This window comes from Adiantum capillus-veneris, chromosome 28, assembly GCF_014529385.1.
Source record: "Adiantum capillus-veneris isolate H3 chromosome 28, ASM1452938v2, whole genome shotgun sequence".
NCBI lineage: Eukaryota > Viridiplantae > Streptophyta > Polypodiopsida > Polypodiales > Pteridaceae > Adiantum > Adiantum capillus-veneris.
Genome location: NC_140958.1, coordinates 63,964,634 through 63,986,124, shown reverse-complemented (window position 1 = coordinate 63,986,124; position 21,491 = coordinate 63,964,634). Strand labels below are relative to the sequence as shown.

General features: G+C 44.4%; 1 protein-coding gene across 3 annotated transcripts in view; it reads left to right on the top strand.

Annotated features, from left to right (window-relative positions):
* LOC147420570 (peptidyl serine alpha-galactosyltransferase) overlaps window positions 1–20,985 on the top strand; it is a 54,206-nt gene extending 33,221 nt beyond the window's left edge. For 2 of the 3 annotated variants that reach the window (XM_086503860.1, XM_086503861.1), the window contains 5 exons: window positions 9,042–9,242; window positions 9,345–9,859; window positions 18,600–18,764; window positions 18,986–19,229; window positions 19,637–20,985. In XM_086503860.1, the coding sequence (XP_086359986.1) occupies window positions 9,042–9,242; window positions 9,345–9,859; window positions 18,600–18,764; window positions 18,986–19,229; window positions 19,637–20,458 (1,947 nt within the window). In that variant the 3' untranslated portion in view covers window positions 20,459–20,985. The remainder of the gene's footprint in view (window positions 1–9,041; window positions 9,243–9,344; window positions 9,860–18,599; window positions 18,765–18,985; window positions 19,230–19,636) is intronic. The other variant, XM_086503862.1, reaches the window with a different exon arrangement.
* The last annotated feature ends 506 nt before the right edge of the window (window positions 20,986–21,491 follow it).

Here is a 21,491-nt window from a genome sequence, read left to right as displayed (position 1 = left end):
TCACCTTGGACCTCGTTTGTTAGCACTGCACCGCTACCTAGTAGCACAGTGCCCCCAATAATACCTACAGGTGTGCATCAAGCCTATGTACCTGTCGCACCTCATGTCCACGTAGCTCCCACACCCCCAATTATGCCAAGGGCTCACACTCCAGAATGGCATTATCCGAGCTCTTATTCAAGTGGGGCCATACCATTTAGCAATAACATGTCGTATCCGGCACCGGCTATGCCTAGGGCCACGCCTATGGACTTTGGACCACCACATGGTACACCACCGTACGAGGTATGGGACCCGAGGGTCACGCGTATGCCAAGGCCAAGGCCAACTCCCATCCCACATGTAGTTCCAGGATCGCCTGCACCTGCGGCCACTATACCTGCTTATTTAGGAGATTTGGCAGCATTTGCTCAAACCATCGGTCGATCTATTGCTGCGAATATGCGTAACACGCCTGATAGAGAGCCTAGAGGTAAGGCAGTACAAATAGCCAAGCTCACACAAAAATTTGGGGATGTGAGAAAGCATATTGAAGTGTTTGAACAAATATGCGATTCTCTAGGAGAACACAATGACCTACATAAGAGTAATGCTTTAAGCCTAACCTTAAGTGGGAAGACTGGGGATTGGTGTAGAACCCTAAGGGTGGAAGAAAAAACGATTTACCCTACTCTTAGGAGACTGTTCTTGAAAGAATACATACGAGAACGAGTGCCTTGGGGTGTAGCCTCTCAGCTCTAGAAAGCCCAACGAGAGGAGGGAGTGTCGGTGAGAGACTTTATTAGTCGCTTGAAGCATTTGAATTCTCATTGTAATCCAAATGAGCGCTTCAATAATAATCAATTGCTTAATAGATTCATTAGGGGATTACGACATGAGGATATCTACAGTATCACCACTTGGGAAGTAGTCACCACCAATGCGATCCAATTGGAGAATAATTTATTGATTCAAGGAGAAAGAGTGTCTGTTGAGCCTAAATCTACTAGCTCGCAAGCATCGGGGCGTCAGCCAATGACCCTAAAGCCTATTGCTAAGGAGCCAAAGATATCTGAGATGACTTTAGCAGATCTCACCAAAGCTATTCAAGAGAGTCTTAAAGACAATCGTGCTCCTTAAAACAATGATATGTATCCAAGAAGGGAGCAACAATGTGCTCAGTGTGCTATGGTCAGCATAATGTCACAAAACGGGAGCGTACACGAGCACTTAGAAATCTGAGAAATATAATACTTTGCAAACATGAGAGAAGGGAGAAGGTCGACACAATATTGGGGACCAGAAGATGGGCTGGTCCCCCCCCCGTTAAGAGTATTCTTTATTCAGGGAGAATTCTTATATAAGCACGAGAACCCGAGGAAACCCCTCCGTTCTGTAATCTTAAACCCGAAGGTCATGCTTTCCCGTAAAGGGCTTGGGCACAAGGCCGTTCCTTCCCGTAAGGGACTTAGGCGCGAAGCCGTACTTTCCCGTAAGGGACTTAGGCGTGAAGCCGTACTTCCCGTGAAGGGCTTTCCCGTAAGATGGGAGATTCTTGCAAAACAAACCACACAAAGCAATAATTCTCAATGCGTATCAACACCTTATACCTGTCGCTCCTTGCTCGGAAAAGCGACCTCCGTACTTAGTCGTCACACGAACACTTGCAATTTCCGTCGCCAACACTTGCTCCAGAATCCCAACGCTAGCTTTTTCTGTTGCTTCCGGCGTGTTCAGAAACTGAACGCTGGTTGCTACTTTATAGGGCCTGGCACCCGACGGGAATAGAGGCCGAAAAAGCGGAACCCTGGCGCCCTAGAGAGAGGAAAGAGAAAGATCGCTGAATCTGGCGCTTTCTAGAGAGAGGAGAGAGAGAGATCGTTGATTTTCAGCCTTCGTAACCTATTAGCGCTGGTTTTTGAGAGCCTTGCTTTATTTTATTAATAAAAGTGACCGGCCACTTTATTTTACGGCCACTTTATAAAATAAAGTGTGAACCTGTTCAAACTTTAAAAACTCACTCAGTTAGTGAAAACAATGCTACACGAACACATTCCAGGCGTCCCCGGGTGCAGGACACAGCACAGATGCAATGTAGACACAGACTCCTCGCGGGAAAACATCTGCCCTTCCGCGAATGTTCCTGCTTTTCGTAAAAAGCTTCATTGAACCCATCTTTATTCTTGTGCTTGCGTTCTTACGCGTATTTTCTTACTCAGTTCGGATTTTCCTCCTTAGCCTACGGAATGCCCCCTTACTGATGCACCCGTCACCCATCATGTGACGCATTAGGGGCATTCGTAACCCGGCCCTTTCCACCGAACTTACGGAAACCCCTTTCGCGATGTTTATCGTCACCCATCAAATGACACATCAGAGTTGTCCGTTCTTGATGGCAGTTCCTGTAGCTACAATCTTTTAACAGTTCTTAGTGCACACAATAAAATATCCTAAAAAAGAGATTAATCATTAAAAATAAGAAAATAGTTCAATTAGCAACATCGCTCTGGCTTCTAAACAGTTGACCTCAACTGTAGTGCTTGGACATATACCTCCAGGATCTCGGGATAAGCTGCTAATTCCTCTTGCGTCATCCACTGAGCATCTAGATTCGAATAGTTCTTAAACTTAACCAAATACTTCCGTGTTATTTTTCCGGAGTTGAGAGGCCGCTCTTGATGACTTACTATCTGCTCCGGTTGGAGTATTTCTTCTGTTTCCTCAACCTTAGGAGGTTCCTCAGCACTAGGCTGGCTTGGAGACGGTCCCACATACGGCTGGAGTAAACTGACATGGAAAGCATTATGGATCCTCCAATTAGGCGGTAGCTCTAATCGGAAAGTGACATCATTCACTCGCTCAGTGATCTTAAACGGCCCATAATAACGGGTAGAAAGTTTTACCACTTTTCCCTTATGAGACGCTTGTTTCTTAAGTCTTGCCTTCTCAAACTTGAGTAAGACTAACTGTCCGACTGTTAAGTCTAGATTTATCCTGTGCTTGTCTGCAGCTTTCTTATGCTTTTCCTGAGAGCGTAGAATAGCTCTCCTAACTTGCCCGTAGGCTGTCTCCAAATCCCTGACAAATTCATCTGCTGCAAAGATCTTATCCTTAGTTAAAAGGATCGGTGGAAGCAAAGGCTTACCATAGAGAATCTCAAAAGGTGCTTTCCTCGTCGATGAGTGTATGGTATTGTTATACGCATACTCGACAAGAGGCAAATATTTCTCCCAGTCAGATTGCCGGTCTGACACATAAGCTTTTAACATATCCAATACTGTGGAATTGGCTATCTCACTTTGCCCATCTGTTTGAGGATGGTAGGCAGATGAAAAATTCAACTTCGTACCAAGATTATCCATCAAGGCACGCCAAAAATTTCCTGTCATGCGAGGATCTCGATCGCTCACAATAGACTTAGGCATTCCATGATGCTTAAAGATCTGTGCTAGAAAGACCCTAGCCATATGATCTGCTTTGATCGTTTTCTTGACTGGTATAAAGTGTGCTTGCTTGCTAAACCTGTCCACAATGGTCCAGATCGCGTCATTTCCAGGCTGAGTTCTAGGGAGGTCCATGATAAAGTCCATGGCAATACTTTCCCAAGGTTCATTAGGCACAGGCAATGGTTGTAGCAACCCAGGCGTCTTATGCCTATCATACTTCACTTTTTGGCAAACCAAGCATTCCCTGACATATTTCTCAATGTCTGCTTTAAGGCTAGGCCAAAAGAAATATCTTTCCATTGCTAAGGTCGTAGGGAGAATACCCCGATGACCCGTATAAGGCGAAGCGTGTGCTTCATCCATGATCTTCTTTCTTAATGGTTCCGCCACACATATGGCCTGATGGTGGTAGAGATAACCGTCCCGAATGGAATAGGGAAACTCATTCTCTCCATGATGTAGCTTTCTCCAAATGGTGGAGAAGTCTGGGTCATTCGGATACAAATCCGGTAGTGCTTCTAATTCTTGGTGATACATTGAAGTAATAGCGTTCACCCTTGGCCGCCTAGACAATGCGTCCGCGACCACATTCTTACTCCCAGTCGTGTGAAGGATCTGGAAGTGAAACATAGACAAAAAGTTTGCCCATCTCATCTGCTTCTCAGATAGTTTCCTTTGCGTAAGAAAATACCGCAAACTCTGGTGGTCAGTCTTGATCACAAAATCCGCTCCTAGAAGATAGTGCTTCCAGTTGGATAAGGCGTGAATCACAGCCGTGAGTTCCTTTTCGTAGATTGATGCATGCAACTCTGCATCCTTAAGCCGTCTGCTTTCGTAGGCCACTGCATGGCCTTCTTGATTTAACACTGCTCCGATGCAATCGCCTGAAGCATCGCAGTGAACCTCAAATGGTTTTCTTAAGTCAGGCACTATCAAAATAGGTCCATGGCTTAGCAAGTACTTGAGCCGATCAAAAGCTCCTTGTTGTCTCGATCCCCATCTGAAAGGAATCTTCTTCTTTGTCAAGTCATGAAGTGGTCCTGCTACATGAGCAAATCCTCGGACAAACCTTCGATAGTACGAACATAATCCCAGGAAACTACGTACATCATGTACCGTAGTGGGAATAGGCCAATCTTCTACCACTCGGATCTTGGCAGGATCCATACTCACTTGATTGTGAGAGACTATATGGCCGAGATAGTGTATCTCTGAGAGGAAGAACTCGCTCTTCTTTGCATTCACATGCAACTCATGCTTTCGCAATTCTTGAAACACTAAGTCCAAGTGCTTCCGATGTTCCTCTTCTGACTTAGAGAAGATGAGTATGTCGTCAAAGAATACTCCCGTAAAGGCTCGATACGGGCTGAAAATGCGGTCCATCATGCGATTGAATGTCGCAGGAGCATTGATCAAGCCGAAAGGCATTACCAAAAATTCATATAGTCCAAAGGTTGTGCGGAAAGCAGTCTTATGGACATCCTCAGGGGCGATCCGTATCTGATGATACCCACTCTTTAAGTCTATGCGACTAAAGACACTTGCACCCTGCAACTTATCAAGTATATCATCAATCCGAGGGATCGGAAAGCGATTCTTGATTGTAATCTTGTTTAAAGACCTATAGTCTATGCACATTCGAAATGTGCCATCTTTCTTCTGCACCAGTAGAACTAGAGAGCAGTAGGGTGAAGCACTTGGCCGTACTAACCCTTTCTCTAGAAGCTCGTTGACTTTCTTCAAAATTTCCTCTTGCTGAGCAAGACTCACCCGGTAAGGGGGTTGATTGGGAGGCGAGCTACCCGGTATGAGATCTATGCGGTGATCTTCCGGACGTACCGGAGGTAGTTCATCAGGGAGTGTTTCCGTGAAACAATCTTTGTACTTTTCAATAAATTGAAAACGTTTAATGTCCAGACTAGAGAGTGAATCCCCACTAGTTTTATCCTTCTCACGTGCAAAAATCAAGTAAACACACTTCTTCATTTCTTTCTTAATGGAGATATGACTTACAATTGGGAACTGCCAATCTCGTGCATCAGCATGAATCTTTATTTTCTTACCCCCATGATCAAAAGTGAGGGTCTTTTCCACATAATCGGGAATAGGTGTCATGTGGAAGTGCCATGGCATACCCAAGATGATATCACATCCCTCGATGGGTGCCATCAAAAATGATTCGCGGTCCTTGTACTCGCCAATCCGAAGATTGAGCTGTCCTTGCACGGGAGTTGCATTGGTTGTCAACCCCTCGAATGCCGATCCGGATGTAACCGGTGTGCCAAGCTGAGCCGGTGTGAGGCACAAACATTCCGTAGTATCCAGGGAGATGAAGTTATCCGTGGATCCTGGATCATAAAGAATCAGTACTCGCTGGTTGTTCAAAGACCCCCAGCCCTTCAGAAGTTGACGCTTTCCTTTCTCCGTTTCTGTGTTTCCTTGAACATCTGGAATTGAGTTCGAGCTTGGTGGAGCGGGTTCCTTCCTTGCTTTCTCTTGTCTCGTAGAGGCTTGTTCTTGCCGTTGCTGCTTTAGCGGGCAATCCGGTTTCATATGTCCTTTCTCGCCACAGTAGAAGCATCTTCCTTCCTCTCTGAAAGTTTGAAGTTGAGTAGGAGAAAGATACTTAGTTCGCTTGCCATTGCCCTCTGGCTTCTTAGAATGATCATAGTCCCTAGATGGACGTTGTTTTCTTCCTTGGCTCCCTTGGTCATCGTAGACCCCTCTTTGTCTTGCACGGTAAGTGCTATGCTCCATTTTTTTGGGCGTCCCAGTTGAGTGCAAATCCTCAGCAATGATTGCTGACTCCATCATCCTCTGAAGAGTATCATGCGGATATACTTTCATACTCTTTCGAAGCTGCGGTTGAAGACCCACTTCGAACTTTTGTTTCTTTTCCTCGTCGGCAATCTTCATGAAGGGAGTGACCTTCAGAAGAACCGACCAATACTTGTCCACATAAGTCGTTACTCTTTCATGTTCCTTCTGGGCAAGCCAGTCCCATTCCTTCCGTATATCCTGCTCGAAGTCAGGTGGAAGAAATTGTTCATAAAATTCAGATTTGAAGCTTTCCCAAGTTCTGGCCTGTGAACCTTCCAGAATCTTGGCTAACCACCAATTACTTGCCGTTTCCTTGAGGTGCATCCCCACATGGCGTAATTTGGATCTTTCTGTGAAGTGCCCATTGGTAAAGGCGACTTCAAACTGTCTGATGAAGGACAGTGCTTTGGAGATGTCTCTCCGTCCATTGTAGGTTTCGAACTTGATGTCCTTGTTGCCTGATTTGAATACTCTCATGCGATGTTGAGACTTGCGACCATGCTTCTTGAATCGAGGCTTATCTTTAGGTTGATGTAGGGTAGTAGTAGTAGCGGCTTTCTTCTTCTGACGAGATGATCGAGAAGTAGAAGTATAATCAGGAGAATAGGATGGAGATGAGATAGAGATGTCCTTGCTCTCGTCTAGCAAAGAGAGCGCTTTTTCGTGGCCTTTCCTTGGAGTAGGCCGTTCATTCCGATCCGAAGATCCTTTGTGCATCTCGGCACGTTCTTCTTCTCTTTCCTCCTGTGGTCTCACGTCAGCAGTGTTGTCTTGATGCCTGGCTGCATCGGTTCCATTCGTTTTCTTCATTCCGCCCAAGAGCTTTTGGACATCTGGCAATAGTAAGATTTGTTGCAAATCCGCAAGCTGAGCTTGCACTTGTTGAAGCTCCTCTTCAACGCTTCTCCCTTGGCCCGACATGGTTCTTCCCGGAATCGTCCTTCTTTGCAGAGAAAGAGAGGAATCCGAGCTCTGATACCTCTGTCACAAAACGGGAGCGTACATGAGCACTTGGAAATCTGAGAAATATAATACTTTGCAAACATGAGAGAAGGGAGAAGATCGACACAGTATTGGGGACCAGAAGATGGGCTGGTCCCCCCCCGTTAAGAGTATTCTTTATTCAGGGAGAATTCTTATACAAGTACGAGAACCCGAGGAAACCCATCCGTTTTGTAATCTTAGACCCGAAGGTCGTGCTTTCCCGTAAAGGGCTTGGACACAAGGCCGTTCCTTTCTGTAAGGGACTTAGGCGCGAAGCCGTACTTTCCCGTAAGGGACTTAGGCGTGAAGCCGTACTTCCCGTGAAGGGCTTTCTCGTAAGACGGGAGATTCCTGCAAAACAAACCACACAAAGCAATAATTCTCAATGCGTATCAACACCTTATACCTGTCGCTCCTTGCTCGGAAAAGCGACCTCCGTACTCAGTCGTCACACGAACACTTGCAATTTCCGTCGCCAACACTTGCTCCAGAATCCCAGCGCTAGCTTCTTCTACTGCTTCCGGCGTGTTCAGAAACTGAACGCTGGCTGCTACTTTATAGGGCCTGGCACCCGGCGGGAATAGAGGCCGAAAAAGCGGAACCCTGGCGCCCTAGAGAGAGGAGAGAGAAAGATCGTTGAATCTGGCGCTTTCTAGAGAGAGGAGAGAGAGAGAGATCGTTGATTTTCAGCCTGCGTAACCTATTAGCACTCGTTTTTGAGAGCCTTGCTTTATTTTATTAATAAAAGGGCTGGTCACTTAAAAGTGACCGGCCACTTTATAAAATAAAGTGTGAACGTGTTCAAACTTTAAAAACTCACTTAGTTAGTGAAAACAATGCTACACGAACACATTCCAGGCATCCTCGGGTGCAGGACACGGCACAGATGCAATGCAGACACAGACTCCTCGCTGGAAAACATCTGCCCTCCCGCGAATGTTCCTGCTTTTCGTAAAAAGCTTCATTGAACCCATCTTTATTCTTGTGCTTGCGTTCTTACGCGTATTTTCTTACTCAGTTCGGATTTTCCTCCTTAGCCTACGGAATGCCCCCTTACTGATGCACCCGTCACCCATCATGTGACGCATCAGGGGCATTCGTAACCCGGCCCTTTCCACCAAACTTACGGAAACCCCTTTCGCGATGTTTACCGTCACCCATCAAATGACACATCAGAGTTGTCCGTTCTTGATGGCAGTTCCTGTAGCTACAATCTTTTAACAGTTCTTAGTGCACACAATAAAATATCCTAAAAAAGAGATTAATCATTAAAAATAAGAAAATAGTCCAATTAGCAACACATAATACCAGTGAATGCCCTACTTTTAGAGTAAAATTCAATGGGAATTGCAATGCCTGTGGGAGGTATGGTCATCAAGCTAAGGATTGCATAGTATTTAAGCACGCGATGGCCAATAGATCAACCTTAGCATGGACAGACACACCTCGAGTGCCTGCATTGATGCGCATCCCACCTCTTGAACAAACGTCACAACACATGGTCCCTAGGGTCCAAAATGTTGTTCAAACAACACCCTTACCACCTCCAGTGCTAGGACCGCAACCACCACATCCGAGAATCACTTCTGTGAATCAAGTGGGTTGTGAGTCATCTATTCTTGTTTGGAAGGCTGTGAGGAAGATATAGACCCTAATATTGCCTATGGGATTGATGCGCTTGAAGAAAGTCCACAATACTACATGGAGGATTATTGGGGACAAGTCAAACCTGTCTATCAAGTAGTTGCTCTTGCTGAGAGAGAGAGAGAGAGAGAGAGAGAGAGAGAGAGAGAGAGATTGAGATTTTTGCAGGTTGGCCTTCGACATCAGATAAGTAATGACTTGATGATTTATCCTGGGTACATTCCTCGTGAGGGAGTAGAGCCAATTTTAATGCATTATGGGCTTAAGTTTTCTGTGGGTACTTGGTCATTCAGCAAAGCTGATCATCACGATGATGATATTGTTTATCAATGCAACCAGCTTTTTCCGGTGCCACCTTATCCCAAAGAGGTAAGGAGACTATTTGAAGGTCAAAGTCATAGATTTTGTAATGAAGTGGTACTTTTTCTTTCTGTTTATGGAGGCCTTTTATGAGAGCTTTCCTGTCTACAGGTCCTAGCTTTGGAAACCGACCCAAATAAACGTCGTGGCTTGTTTCTAAGCATCGAGTGTATGGATTCTTTGAATGAGGGGCTGCTTGAGATTCACAAGTCTCATGGCTGCCCTGTGCCTCAAAATTCAGAGTACACCGAATTTCTAAAGGTCTGGAGGAAAGAGCTTGAACAGGTGTTAAATTTTGATAGAAATGCAGCTAGTGACGATGTCGACATAAAGTCAGAGGTTCTTGCAGATGAGAATGGAATCTCGGAAGAAGACAAGACTCCTGTATTAAGCAAGGATCTTGGAAAACTTTCAAAAATTCACACCTTATTTTCTACAGAATGTTCAACTTATTTTGACTGGCAGACTGTGGGGCTAATACACAGTTTCCAATTGAGTGGTCAGCCGGGGTCAATCACAAGGTTGCTCAGCTGTACTGACGAGCAGTTAAAATCATATAAGGGCTTGGATCTCGCTCCAACTCATGTGGTTCCCTCGTATAGTGTCCACCCACTCACAAATGATTGGTATGTTGTAATTGCAAAGAATCTTTCTTTTTTTTTTCATTTGTTGTTAGACGGTATGTTGTAAATGCAAAGTCTCTTTCTTTTGTTTTCATTTGACTACATACTCTTCCTTCCCTAACTACTGCGGTTAACTTGTAGAATGAAACAAGAGATTGTTGTTAGAGCCATCATTCGAAAAGAAAGCTGCTGCTACTCTTAAGTATCTGCGTGTAAACAGTTCTTTCCTGCATCAAGGCTGAAATCCTTGAGAGACGTACCAGCTGATGTAGGTATCACCAACTCTGTCTTGGGAATGTTTTAAATTACTTGTTCATCTTCTCCTTGCTGATGGTGGGAAGTCATCGGCCGATGCTGTCACGACCTCCATCCTCTTCTTCACCACATCCAGCTAGCCCTTCTTCAATTTCTTTTGCTTCACTTTGTTATCTCTTCCTTCGCCCCAGTCGAATCTTGTTTCAAGTATCCTACCCTGTCCCCCCACCGGCTTGTTCTTGAGGACCTCTCCTGGGTCCTCCAATTACTTGATCTTCAATTTCACTTTATCTTCAACTCCACGGTATTTGCTTCAGGTTTCACCATTTTTCATTGTTGAGACGTCTTTGTTTGAGAAATTGTAAATGACCATAGGCTGAAATAATTCGCAGAAACCCTACTTTGCAGTTGAAAACCCTATTTTTTTTAAAGATAGTCAAAATTGAAATCCCTTTGGGTCAATTCATAGGGCTCGATGAGAGGATCAATTGGACTTCTGCAATGTCTTTAAGTCTTTAACCGTTTGAGAGGTTTTTAGATTATGTTTGAAAACATAAAGAAAGAAACAAAAGCTTGCTTTTTATGCTTTTTAGAGCAAAAAAGAGCATATAATCATAGAATGGATTTGTAGATGCTTTCCCGTGCTTGGACACTCTTCTCCATGTACTCAACCCTTGGTCAACATGTCACACAGTCGTCCTTACCCTCTTCCTTAATATTCGCTATCATATATGTAAAGGACAAATATTATTTGTCACAGAAATCTGTCAATTCCTCTGCTCTCTTTTTTGTTTTAAATTGTCAAATTGGTATACCTACTACTATCTTCATATATGCTGCTGATGGTACAAAATTCTAGTTATGATTATCCACTTAGAATTTCCTAGCCTTGTTGAGTCGAGTTCTCATTTGTTGTTGTCAAATTCATAGAAGCTTCGATCTTGTTGAAGCGATTGCGCCTCTTGTGAGAACACGAGAAGGGCTGAGCTCTAACACCACTGTAACCAGTCTGCACGATGTGGAAGGCGGTGGTTCACTGGAATTGAAACTGGAACTGATTTGAAACACGAGTAGAAACTATAAAATACTACACACAAGAGAATCTGCAAGGGACGCTTGGAGGTAGAGTTCCCCTTGGAGAAGCTTGGCCCCCAAATATTTCTTTATTTTTACTAGTTAAAGCAATTTGTACAAGGCCCTTCGCTTGGAGAGACCACTCAAACTTCGATAGCACACTGACCTCTGATTTAGAGCTCCTACCCCAAAAGCTGCCATGTCACCATTGGCAAAGCCCAAGAAACACAGCACAATTCCATCGGAATTTGTGGCGCTTTATGCGTCTGCACAACATCCTTTTGCTCAGCCTTGTTGATGAGCGCAAACTGCCATTTCATAGGTTTGTCACAAAATTCTAGAATCAAAGAACACAACTACTTTGTGACCATTGATCTGATAATAACATTCGGCCACACCCGATGGTAGAAGGCCAGCCACGCTCCTATCAATTCGCCAATGAAGATTAAAGCAAAACTGGGTGCAGAAAAGTAGAGATTGTGCTTGTAAGAAGAGTTTGATGAAGCTCTTGAACAAAAAATGATTCGGAAGAAAAGCAAGTCAGAAGATTATGCCGGCTACTTAGGGCCAGAAATCGACTTTCGAGGCAGCTAGTGGATCCAAGAAGCGTGTTTGCTTCGAAGATGACCCCAATTCTTTTTCGTCTTTAGAGAGCTGCGATAATTTTTCTTCCTCTAGTTTCAGCGAGGCAGAAGAAGCGAAGAAAGCACAAGAAAAGCAAGTCAAAGAAAAGAAAATTCAAGAAAAGGTCTAGAAAGCATAAAAAGAAATCTAGAAGTTCCCTCTTCCTCTTCTGAGAGTTTTGAAAGTGATACCCACACTTTAGGTACCATTTATGGTAAGAAGCAGAATCACCTATTAAGAGCCACTTAATACGACAATGTCAAAAAGAAGAAGAAGAAAACCAAAGAGTTCAAGGATGGGGGACGAGCAGTAAGGTCTGACACTTTTTGCGGCAATTCGTACGGTGCCACGTCAGCATGTCAGCGCGAATGGCGGGATGTCTGTACAGGCCTGCCACATCATGAGCTTCATACGCAAGAGATTTGTGTGTGTGTGTGGTCTTGCTTTATTTATCCCTAGTCACTTGGGTTCCATCAGACGGGCTCCAATAAGTTGGTGGGAACTCCTCTTAAAAAAATAGGCCGCTCTGCAAGACTTTGCAAGTCGGTAAAACTTCTTCTACTGCTTTTGCTTCTTCTGCTGCTTCTAGGGTTCAGGCCCCTAGGCCGGGATCTGTAGGTTGGCTCCGTTCTTCAATGGCTTGAAACATCAGTAGTTTGTGTGTCACGTGCGCATCTAACTCTATGTGCACGTGGACGAGCTGTTCCTACCTCTAGTTAGGTAGCCTAGGAAGTGTTCTGGCACCCTTGTGAGCCTGTCTTCATGTAACAAACTTGGGCACCCCAAGTCTAGAATTTGTCGCAACACGAGAGAGGTTCACTTAAAACACTTCACAAACAAATCACAATTGAGTCGACATGGCCCGGCGTAGTTCTGTGCCAAGAGAGATTGGCCACAAAAAGTGACGCCCCTTTTGGATTTCTTTTTGTATTAATCTTTTAGCAAAGTACAACTCCTGTGGGTCCTTATATTCTTACAAGGTTGCAAGGGTTGCCAAAAGCAAAGCCCCAAAAGCTTAAACTTAAAAGCAAATGGCCCAAAAACTGTTGGTCCCAAAAACTACCCCAAAAAGCTGCCAGCACTGAATGTGGAAATCCATATGGTGTGCCACGTAAGCCTATCAATGCGATTTATGGAGATCCGTACAGTCAGCGGGATTTGCGAAAATCTGTACGTCCTGCCACATCAGCAGCCTCTTCGCAACTTTTTTTATGCCTAGTGTCACTTTGGGCCCCTTGGTAATAATCCATAAGTTGGAACAACTTTAAAAAGTCCTGGGCCATGCCACGTCATCAATTTGTGACATACTGTCATGAGAACGTGGCAATTGCTAACTTGAGTTATTGCTTTCTTTCCGATGATTTTTGTTTAATTTTTGGGACCCTCTTTTTGAAGTTGCAAATGACCGGACATTGCGCCGACGACCGAGAGTTTCACCCGCAGTCGGGAAGGGCAGGTCACCACGAGTTGGTCAGGCTAATTGGCACTTGAATCCGAGCAGTAAAAGGGTGTTTATGCTCAGTTCAAAGTCATTTAGGCCCCTCGTGACACTTATCAGTTGGTGGGTACTAGGGAATTAACTCAAAAGAGGAAAACTGACACATGGCGGCTCGAGGCTAATCTGCCAGATCTGCATGAAGAGGGGGCTCCCAATTTGAGAGAGGGGGCTGATTTCAGCCCATAAGTGAGTGCTATAGTGTGTGTGAGTAGTGGGTGCAGGTGCTCACAACTTTTATGGAAAGCTTGCCTTCTCCCTTGCTCTATGTAGCGCGACGATTTGCTCTCGCGCATCTCTCTCTCCCCTTTGCACATATGGTAATGCCCCTCTAGTTGGGCTACTCAGATGACCATGTACAGTTCTGGGGGTTTTATGCGCGTTTGCCAAAGCAAGAGCCTTTTGTACAGGAACCGGATTAGCTAATTGCTGATCCCCTTAAGGTACGCATAGTTCCATCGCGAAGGAATGCAAAAACAGAGAGTTTTCTCGCGTAAAAACTCGTCCGATTTGCAGGGGAACTGTCCCATTGCGTGCCGGAGCACCTGAGACACGCGTAGGCGTGCTCGCTCCGCTCGAAACGGTCCAAAACAGAGAATTATAGCCTGCTGTGTTTTTCTGCAGGTCTAGGGTTCCGCACCTAAACTGCAGGGAATCGCCAGGGGAGCCTTCGAAAGGTCTCGGGATGCGTGAACAGGGCAGTAGGCACCTAATAGTGGCAAAACAGAAATTTACAGCATGCTGAAATTGACTAGCAGCTCACTGGAAAGCTTTCATACCGCAAGAGAAAGTGTCCTTGATGTGTACTTTTGACCTACAAGGATATTTGCGTCGTTATGTTGGCGAAATTGGGTCAATTATAGCCATGGACAGCTTGGTGCGGGCTAGGTGCAAGGGTTCGGATCGTTTATTTGTCAAGGGAGCCTCGGGAAAGCATTGGGTGCTTGTACATGCCATTTTGGAGAGATTTCTTGCGAGGAATCTCGTCTAATTCAAGGGGCAAGTGACCCTACAGGTGCGAGAGCTCAAGGGCTACCCAGAAAAGTGATCAGCACGCGGATCAGAGCGCAAAACAGAGAATTCAGCGAACTGCAATTTCTCGCCAGGTTTTGCAAAGCGCTCTAAAGTGAGTGGAAAGTCTATGTTTGCTTGGGATTTTGTCGTGGAGACTTCTACTGTGGTTATGTTACCGAAATCGGGTTGGAGTAGAGGAATTTCAGCCCGATAAAAGTGGGACATCTTGTGGAAGTTTACAGGTTTTTCTCAAGTATAATATGTATAAAGAAATACCGAAAGGGGCACCAGTCTTTGGGGCCAACAGGGTGTCGTTGTCTGCTTGGTAGCACTCTAGCTACCAGGCTGGGGTTTGTCTTGAAGTATTGAGTTCCAGTTCACAGGCTTATTTGTGAACAGGAACTTGGAATTACACTATGAATGACACCAAGGAAGAGGGTTCCTCTTCACAGGACAGACAGGAAATTCCACATGTTCACCTTGCCAAAAGTGGTCAAATTAGGGCTGATTTTGTGCTGCGTTTTTAGGGTTTGCAAGTATGAACCAAGATGAGATAGGGAGAGGTCTCACGGTGGTAGATTGGCCACTAGATCTCCTACGGGAGTGATGTGGGTCCGCCAGGTGACAGGCTGCTTGCCGATTCTCTGAGGCGATTGCTTGGATTCTTTGACGCATCGGTAAATCATCTTGAAATTTACCTTACTTGGTCGTGGGTGGTACGTCAGTGTTGTGGAATTATGCTCGTTTGAAGAGGCAAGAGCCTTTGCACACGTAAAAGCTAAGGGACAAGTTGCAAGATGCTATGTGGTGAAGTTCAAGAACTATCCACCTATGGATGCAAAGTGGATGGAAGAGCATGAACTGTCAGAGCCACCAAATGTATTGCAGCTTTACTTTGAGGCCTTTGGGTTACAACCTACGTATGCCCCAACCGAACGTCTGCAAAGGAGGGGTAATGATAGAGCTAGCACATCAAATGTACTCATGGATTCAGTGCAATAGCAGTGTACAGTTTGACAAGAGTATGAAGGTCTCATTAAGTCATCTGTACACATGTTTTGACAGTTTTTCTTGCGGATACATGCGATGATAAAAGGGTGCTTACCACACAAGATCATCTATGGCATGTATATATGGCACGCAATCGAGGACGTTTGCGATTTTAAGAGGGTGGTATGTCACGAGGACGTGGCAATTGTTAACTTAGAGTTGCTGCTTTCTTTCCAATGATTTTTGTTTAATTTTTGGGACCTTCTTTTTGAAGTTGCAAATGACCGAACATCGTGTGAAACGGCCGACAGCCGAGAGTTTCACCTGCAGTCGGGAAGGGCAGGTCACTACGAGTTGGTCAGGCTAATCGGCACTTGAATCCGAGCAGTAAAAGGGTGTCTAGGCTCAGTTCAAAGTCATTTAGGCCCCTCGCGACACTTATCAGTTGGTGGGTACTAGGGAATTAACTCAAAAGAGGAAAATTGACACATGGCGGCTGCACCTGAGACACGTGTAGGCGTGCTCGCTCTGCTCGAAATGGTCCAAAACAGAGAATTACAGCCTGCTGTGTTTTTTTGCAGGTTTAGGGTTTCGCACCTAAACTGTAGGGAATCGCCAGGGGAGCCTCGGAAAGGCCTTGGGATGCGTGAACAGGGCAGTAGGCACCTAATAGTGGCAAAACAGAAAATTACAGCATGCTGAAATTGACTAGTAGCTCACTGGAAAGCTTTCATACCGCAAGGAAAAGTGTCCTTGATGTACTTTTTGACCTACAGGGATATTTGCGCCGTTATGTTGGCAAAGTTGGGTCAATTACAGCCATGGACAGGTTTGGACAGCTTGGTGAGGGATAGGTGCAAGGGTTCGGATCATTTATTTGTCAAGGGAGCCTCGGGAAAGCATTGGGTGCTTGTACATGCCATTTTGGAGAGATTTCCTGCGAGGAATCTCGCCTAATTCAAGGGGCAAGTGACCCTATAGGTGCGAGAGCTCAAGGGCTACCCAGAAAAGTGATCGGCACGCGGATCGGAGCGCAAAACAGAGAATTCAGCGAGCTGCAAATTCTCGCCAGGTTTTGCAAAGCGCTCGAAAGTGCGTGGAAAGTCTATGTTTGCTTGGGATTTTGTCGTGGAGACTTCTACTGTGGTTATGTTACCGAATTCGGGTTGGAGTAGAGGAATTTCAGCCCGATAAAAGTGGGACATCTTGTGGAAGTTTACAGGTTTTTCTCAAGTATAATATGAATAAAGAAATACCGAAAGGGGCACCAGTCTTTGGGGCCAACAGGGTGTCGTTGTCTGCTTGGTAGCACTCTAGTTGCCAGGCTGGGGTTTGTCTTGAAGTGTTGAATTCCAGTCACAGGCTTATTCCTGAAGTTTCTTTGTGTGTCTAAAGTAAAGTAAAGAATTTCGGGTGAAAGCCAAAGCCTACCGCCCCACGGGCCGGTTTCACATACCCCCCTCTTGAAAGAATTGTAATCGCTCTCGATTACGCCTGCAAAACAGACAGAGGCCATAAACCGGTTTATTAGACACCGACTCTAAGTATTGACGCATTAGACACACCACATCTAGCACTTGCACAAAGGCGAGAGTCACATCACGTCACAGGACATCACATGACATATCAAATCAATCACAAAAAATTAATTCGAAATCTTAGACCATGACTGCAAGCAACGTATTTAGTAAACGTATCTAGATCCATCCCGGACCTCATTGATGCCGGACTAACTAATCCTTATTGCAATCATGTCTATAGAAATTTTTAAGATCGAAATGCTGCAGTCATTTCGTCTTTCAGTTCCTGCACTCAAACAAATCACATGAGTTCATGTTCAATTTTGGGAATTTCATTTCAGGAAGTCATACAACAGAATACTGTTAGCACAGCAGTATCCTTGAGATCCAAAGGAAAATTAGTGAATCCAGGCAATTTGTGACAAAGGAGCGGAGTAACTCCCCTCTTGTGCAGTCCCATTTGCACCAGATTCAACCCTATTCAACCTTGCCGATCCATGGGATCTTTCGGGGTAGACGCAGCTAAACCGAAAGCCTCAAGGTAAAGTTCTAAAATATGAGGAGTATCTGCTAGGTCCTCCTTCTCCATCCACTTCGCATCCAATGTTGGATAGTTCTTAAATTTCACTAAGAACCGCCGAATCACTTTTCTTTCCTTGTGTGTCAAATTCTGTTTTGGAAGGAGTATCTCCTCGCTCTCTTCCACTTCGGGTTGCTCATCAGGCTCCCCATCAACTGACACCTCACCCTGTAACGGTTTCAAGAGACTCATATGAAATACATTGTGAATCTTCCAAGTATCTGGCAACTTAAGTTTGAAGGATACATCATTTATCTTTTATGTAATCTGAAAAGGGCCATAATATCTCATGCTAAGCTTTGGAAAAAGCCGCTCCTTTCCCTTTTGTTTCCTTAGGCAGAATCGCCTTAGCACAAGAAATGAAGCACAACAAAGGCAAGCCAAAGGAGAACAAGTCGAGTACTTCTCAAGACAAACCGACTGGTAAGCACGGTAAGACCATTGGTAAGCATGACGATACTTCTTCTCCTCGATCTTCTTCTACACCAAGAGCACAAAAGTCTCACAATGATGATAAAGGAAAGGCTAAAACTTAGGACATCCCTAAGTTGACGCCTGATGAAAAATCTGCTCAAGAAATTTTAGGAGGTTGGTTAACTCTTGAAGAACGAGCCAAGTATGCACGAGACAAAAGATGTTTTGAGTGTCACACCAAAGGTCACATCAAACGAGATTGTCCTAAGAAAGAAGACCCTAAAGTACCCACAAAATCCACATCATCTGTGAATGCACTCAGTGAGCACACTAATGTGTCTGAAGTTTCTCATGATCATGTAGATGAGTCTCTCATGTTGTGTTATGGTCACTGTAATTTTGTAGATGGGCCACCTCGACTACAGATACCCAACCATCTTTCTTGTTTATAAACTTTTCATTTAAACTTATCTGGCTGCCTGGAGCAGTCCACAAGGGTGGAGCCTCACACATCATATATTAACACTACTATTGCATAACTATGTTGTTTAGGATTGACAAGATTGCTTAAACTTGTCTTAGCCACCTCGTGGGGCAGTTTGGCGTTTCCATCACAAGGGTGGAGCCTCACACATCATATATTTACACTACTATTCCTTAATTATGTTGTTCAGAATTGACGAGATTTTTCTGATTAGAAGTTGAGTTCTAAATGTAGCTTGTGATCCCCTTGCTTCGTTGTGTTGCTAACAGTTTACACTGTCGTATGCGGAGTAGGTATCCAGCTATCAATAAGCCAGCTGCTGTCTTGCACTGGCTTAACCATGTTCCGACGGATGCAGAATTTTTGGTGATCCTTGATGCAGATATGGTATTGCGCAGACCAATCACGCCATGGGAGTATGGAGCAGAAAGAGGACACCCAGTTTCAGCTCCATATGAGTAAGTTTTTTCATCAAGTTACAAGTTATTAAGAGCCAACATATTATGCATGGCTTGCATTCCAATTCTGGTGCACGCATGATGCAGGCCATTGCATTTATGGGTACCTGCATGCAGTGTTTGCTTTATATTGGGTTTAGGGTTTACTATACTGACATGTACGTGCATCTAATATACATATATGGATTTTTTCGAATAATGATGTTTTTTTTTGGTTGTAGTTATTTAATAGGTTGTGACAATGAGCTAGCCAAACTGCACACACGCTACCCAGAAGCATGTGATAAAGTGGGAGGTGTAATCATTATGCATATTGACGATCTTCGCAAATTCGCTCCATTATGGCTTCATAAAACTGAGGAAGTGAGAGCAGACAAAGCTCACTGGGCTACAAATCTTACTGGAGATATTTATGGGCATGGTTGGATTAGCGAAATGTATGGCTACTCGTTTGGTGCTGCAGAGGTAATGAAGGTGGTCTATGTATGTTGTCTATGTTGTAAATGTTAGGTTTGTATGTTTGTGTGCGCGCACTCGCATGTGTGTGTCATTGGTTTGTCTGAGTGGGGGAGACCTTCCTGAGGTTAATCGCCAGCATTGAACTGAATGGTTGGTATTACTTCAATTTGCATTCAGAATCCCTTCATTGCCTACATGTTGCACGTTGGTTTATGCTTGGATTTACAAGCTGCTGTATGTTCTCTTGATGCTTGTGCCTTTTAGTAGCAAAGTCCATGTCAGCATGGCGTTGTCGGCGGCATCATTTATTCTAGAGGCACTTTGCGTGGACGTGAAAGGGGATTGAGACTTAAGCTTCATGTATTTCTTTCTTCTTCTTCTGAGCTTCAAACTGCTTTCTTTTGTTTCTGCAGTTGAAGTTGAGGCACAGAATTCGAAATGATATCATGCTATATCCTGGATATACTCCCATGAAGGAAGCCGAGCCTCGTGTGCTACACTATGGTCTCGAGTTCTCAGTTGGCAACTGGAGTTTCGACAAAGCAAAGTGGCACGAGGAAGACATGACCAATGTGTGCTGGAAGTTTTTCCCAGATCCTCCTAGTCCGGCTTTTTTAGATGTTGCGACTGTAGATGAGCTTCGAAGGGACACCATCAGCATTGAATGTATGAGAACTCTCAACAATGCATTATATTTGCACCACAAAAGGAAGGGTTGTCCTGACCCCACGAATGAAGGGGACGACGCTATCGGGGCGGCGCAAAAGCCTCCAGAGACAGTAGTTGATAATGAAACAGATGCAGGGGATGCAATTCAAGAAATGGATGAGAAGGAAGAGGATGTTGATGGTTTTGAAGTTGACGATAAGGATGTTGACAAAGACTGGGACGCTAGAGAGGAAGCCCATTTGATTGGTGAAAAAGAAGGTAATTGGGGAGAGAGAAAAGAAGACAATGATAGAGAGAAAGTGGAGGATTGGGATGTCACAAGCAGCTCAAATGTTAAGACTGGTATTAGAAAGCTATCACATTCTACAGGTGGCCTGCCGCAGATCATGACTGACCCGGAGTTCTGCATGGTAGCATTGTGGTCCATCTCGTTTTTCTTGTTTGTGCTGATTGCCTATTATGTATATAGAAACCAAAGGCAAAGGCAGAAACAACTGAAAAGCAAACCAAAACGACTGATTTTGAATGCTATCTCAAATGGGGAGTCTATACAAAATTCCTACTAATGCAGAGTAGTTGCGGAGAGTGGGTCTGATGCACTATAGACGGAGTGTATAGTAAGGACAAGGTTCGCAGCAGGGTAAGTAGTGATGCAAAAGCTGGAGAGTAGGCATAATCTCATGCTAAACACAGTGGGTATATTCTTTTTCCTTGGAGCAACATGAAATATTGCTATCATTGAGGTGTCCATCTCTACAACGCAAGATGCTTCTGCTAATCGGTCATGACCCCTGTTGGCAGCAAAGCTCGCCATGCGGTTAGGCGCCAAACAAGCATCATCTTAACTGGGATATTTCGGCTACCCTTCGCCTCCAAGATCTTACATAGGTAATTTCAAACATGTTCTGAATTGGCATTCAAATATGATGCTTTCACACTAACCAGAATCTCAGAAAATTAGATGATCTCCTTCAGTTGTATTCACAAATACTTGAGATTGTGCATAACAATCAACTTACATTTAGTGTGATCAAGTCACCCATTCGAAAGCTTGAATTATTTTTTCAATTGGACACATGAAACTTTGTTGTGATATTGTTGCATAAGGTATTGTTACAATCACATCAACATTTCCAGCAATCAAAACTGCTAAGGGAAAGCAATTTTAACAAGTTATTTTGACTTGTCCTCAAAAGTAGTTTTGGTTTGAATCTGCTTTAATCGATGCCCAATTTAGGGCCCAGTATACTTCGTCTGTCCTTCGGTTGCTCATGAAACCTCCCGTAATTGGTGCATCTTGAGATGGTGCTTCGACTTTTACCATTCTCACCACCCTAGGTTTTTCCATAGTTTGTGCAGTTGATGACATCTCTTGAATTTATATCCTCATCTATCTTTTGGTCCCAAGGAGGAGCAATATGTGGAGTGACACCCCCTTCCTAGAGTCGAGTAGTAGTTTTTTGCCCATTGCAGCTTGACTATGGTTTTTTTCTTTAGTAGCTTATACAATAGATGCCCTCAAATGCCTACTGGCTTCCAAAAAATTATATTCACGACCTATATAGTGCAAGGACATTCTAAAGAGAAGAAAACATTAAA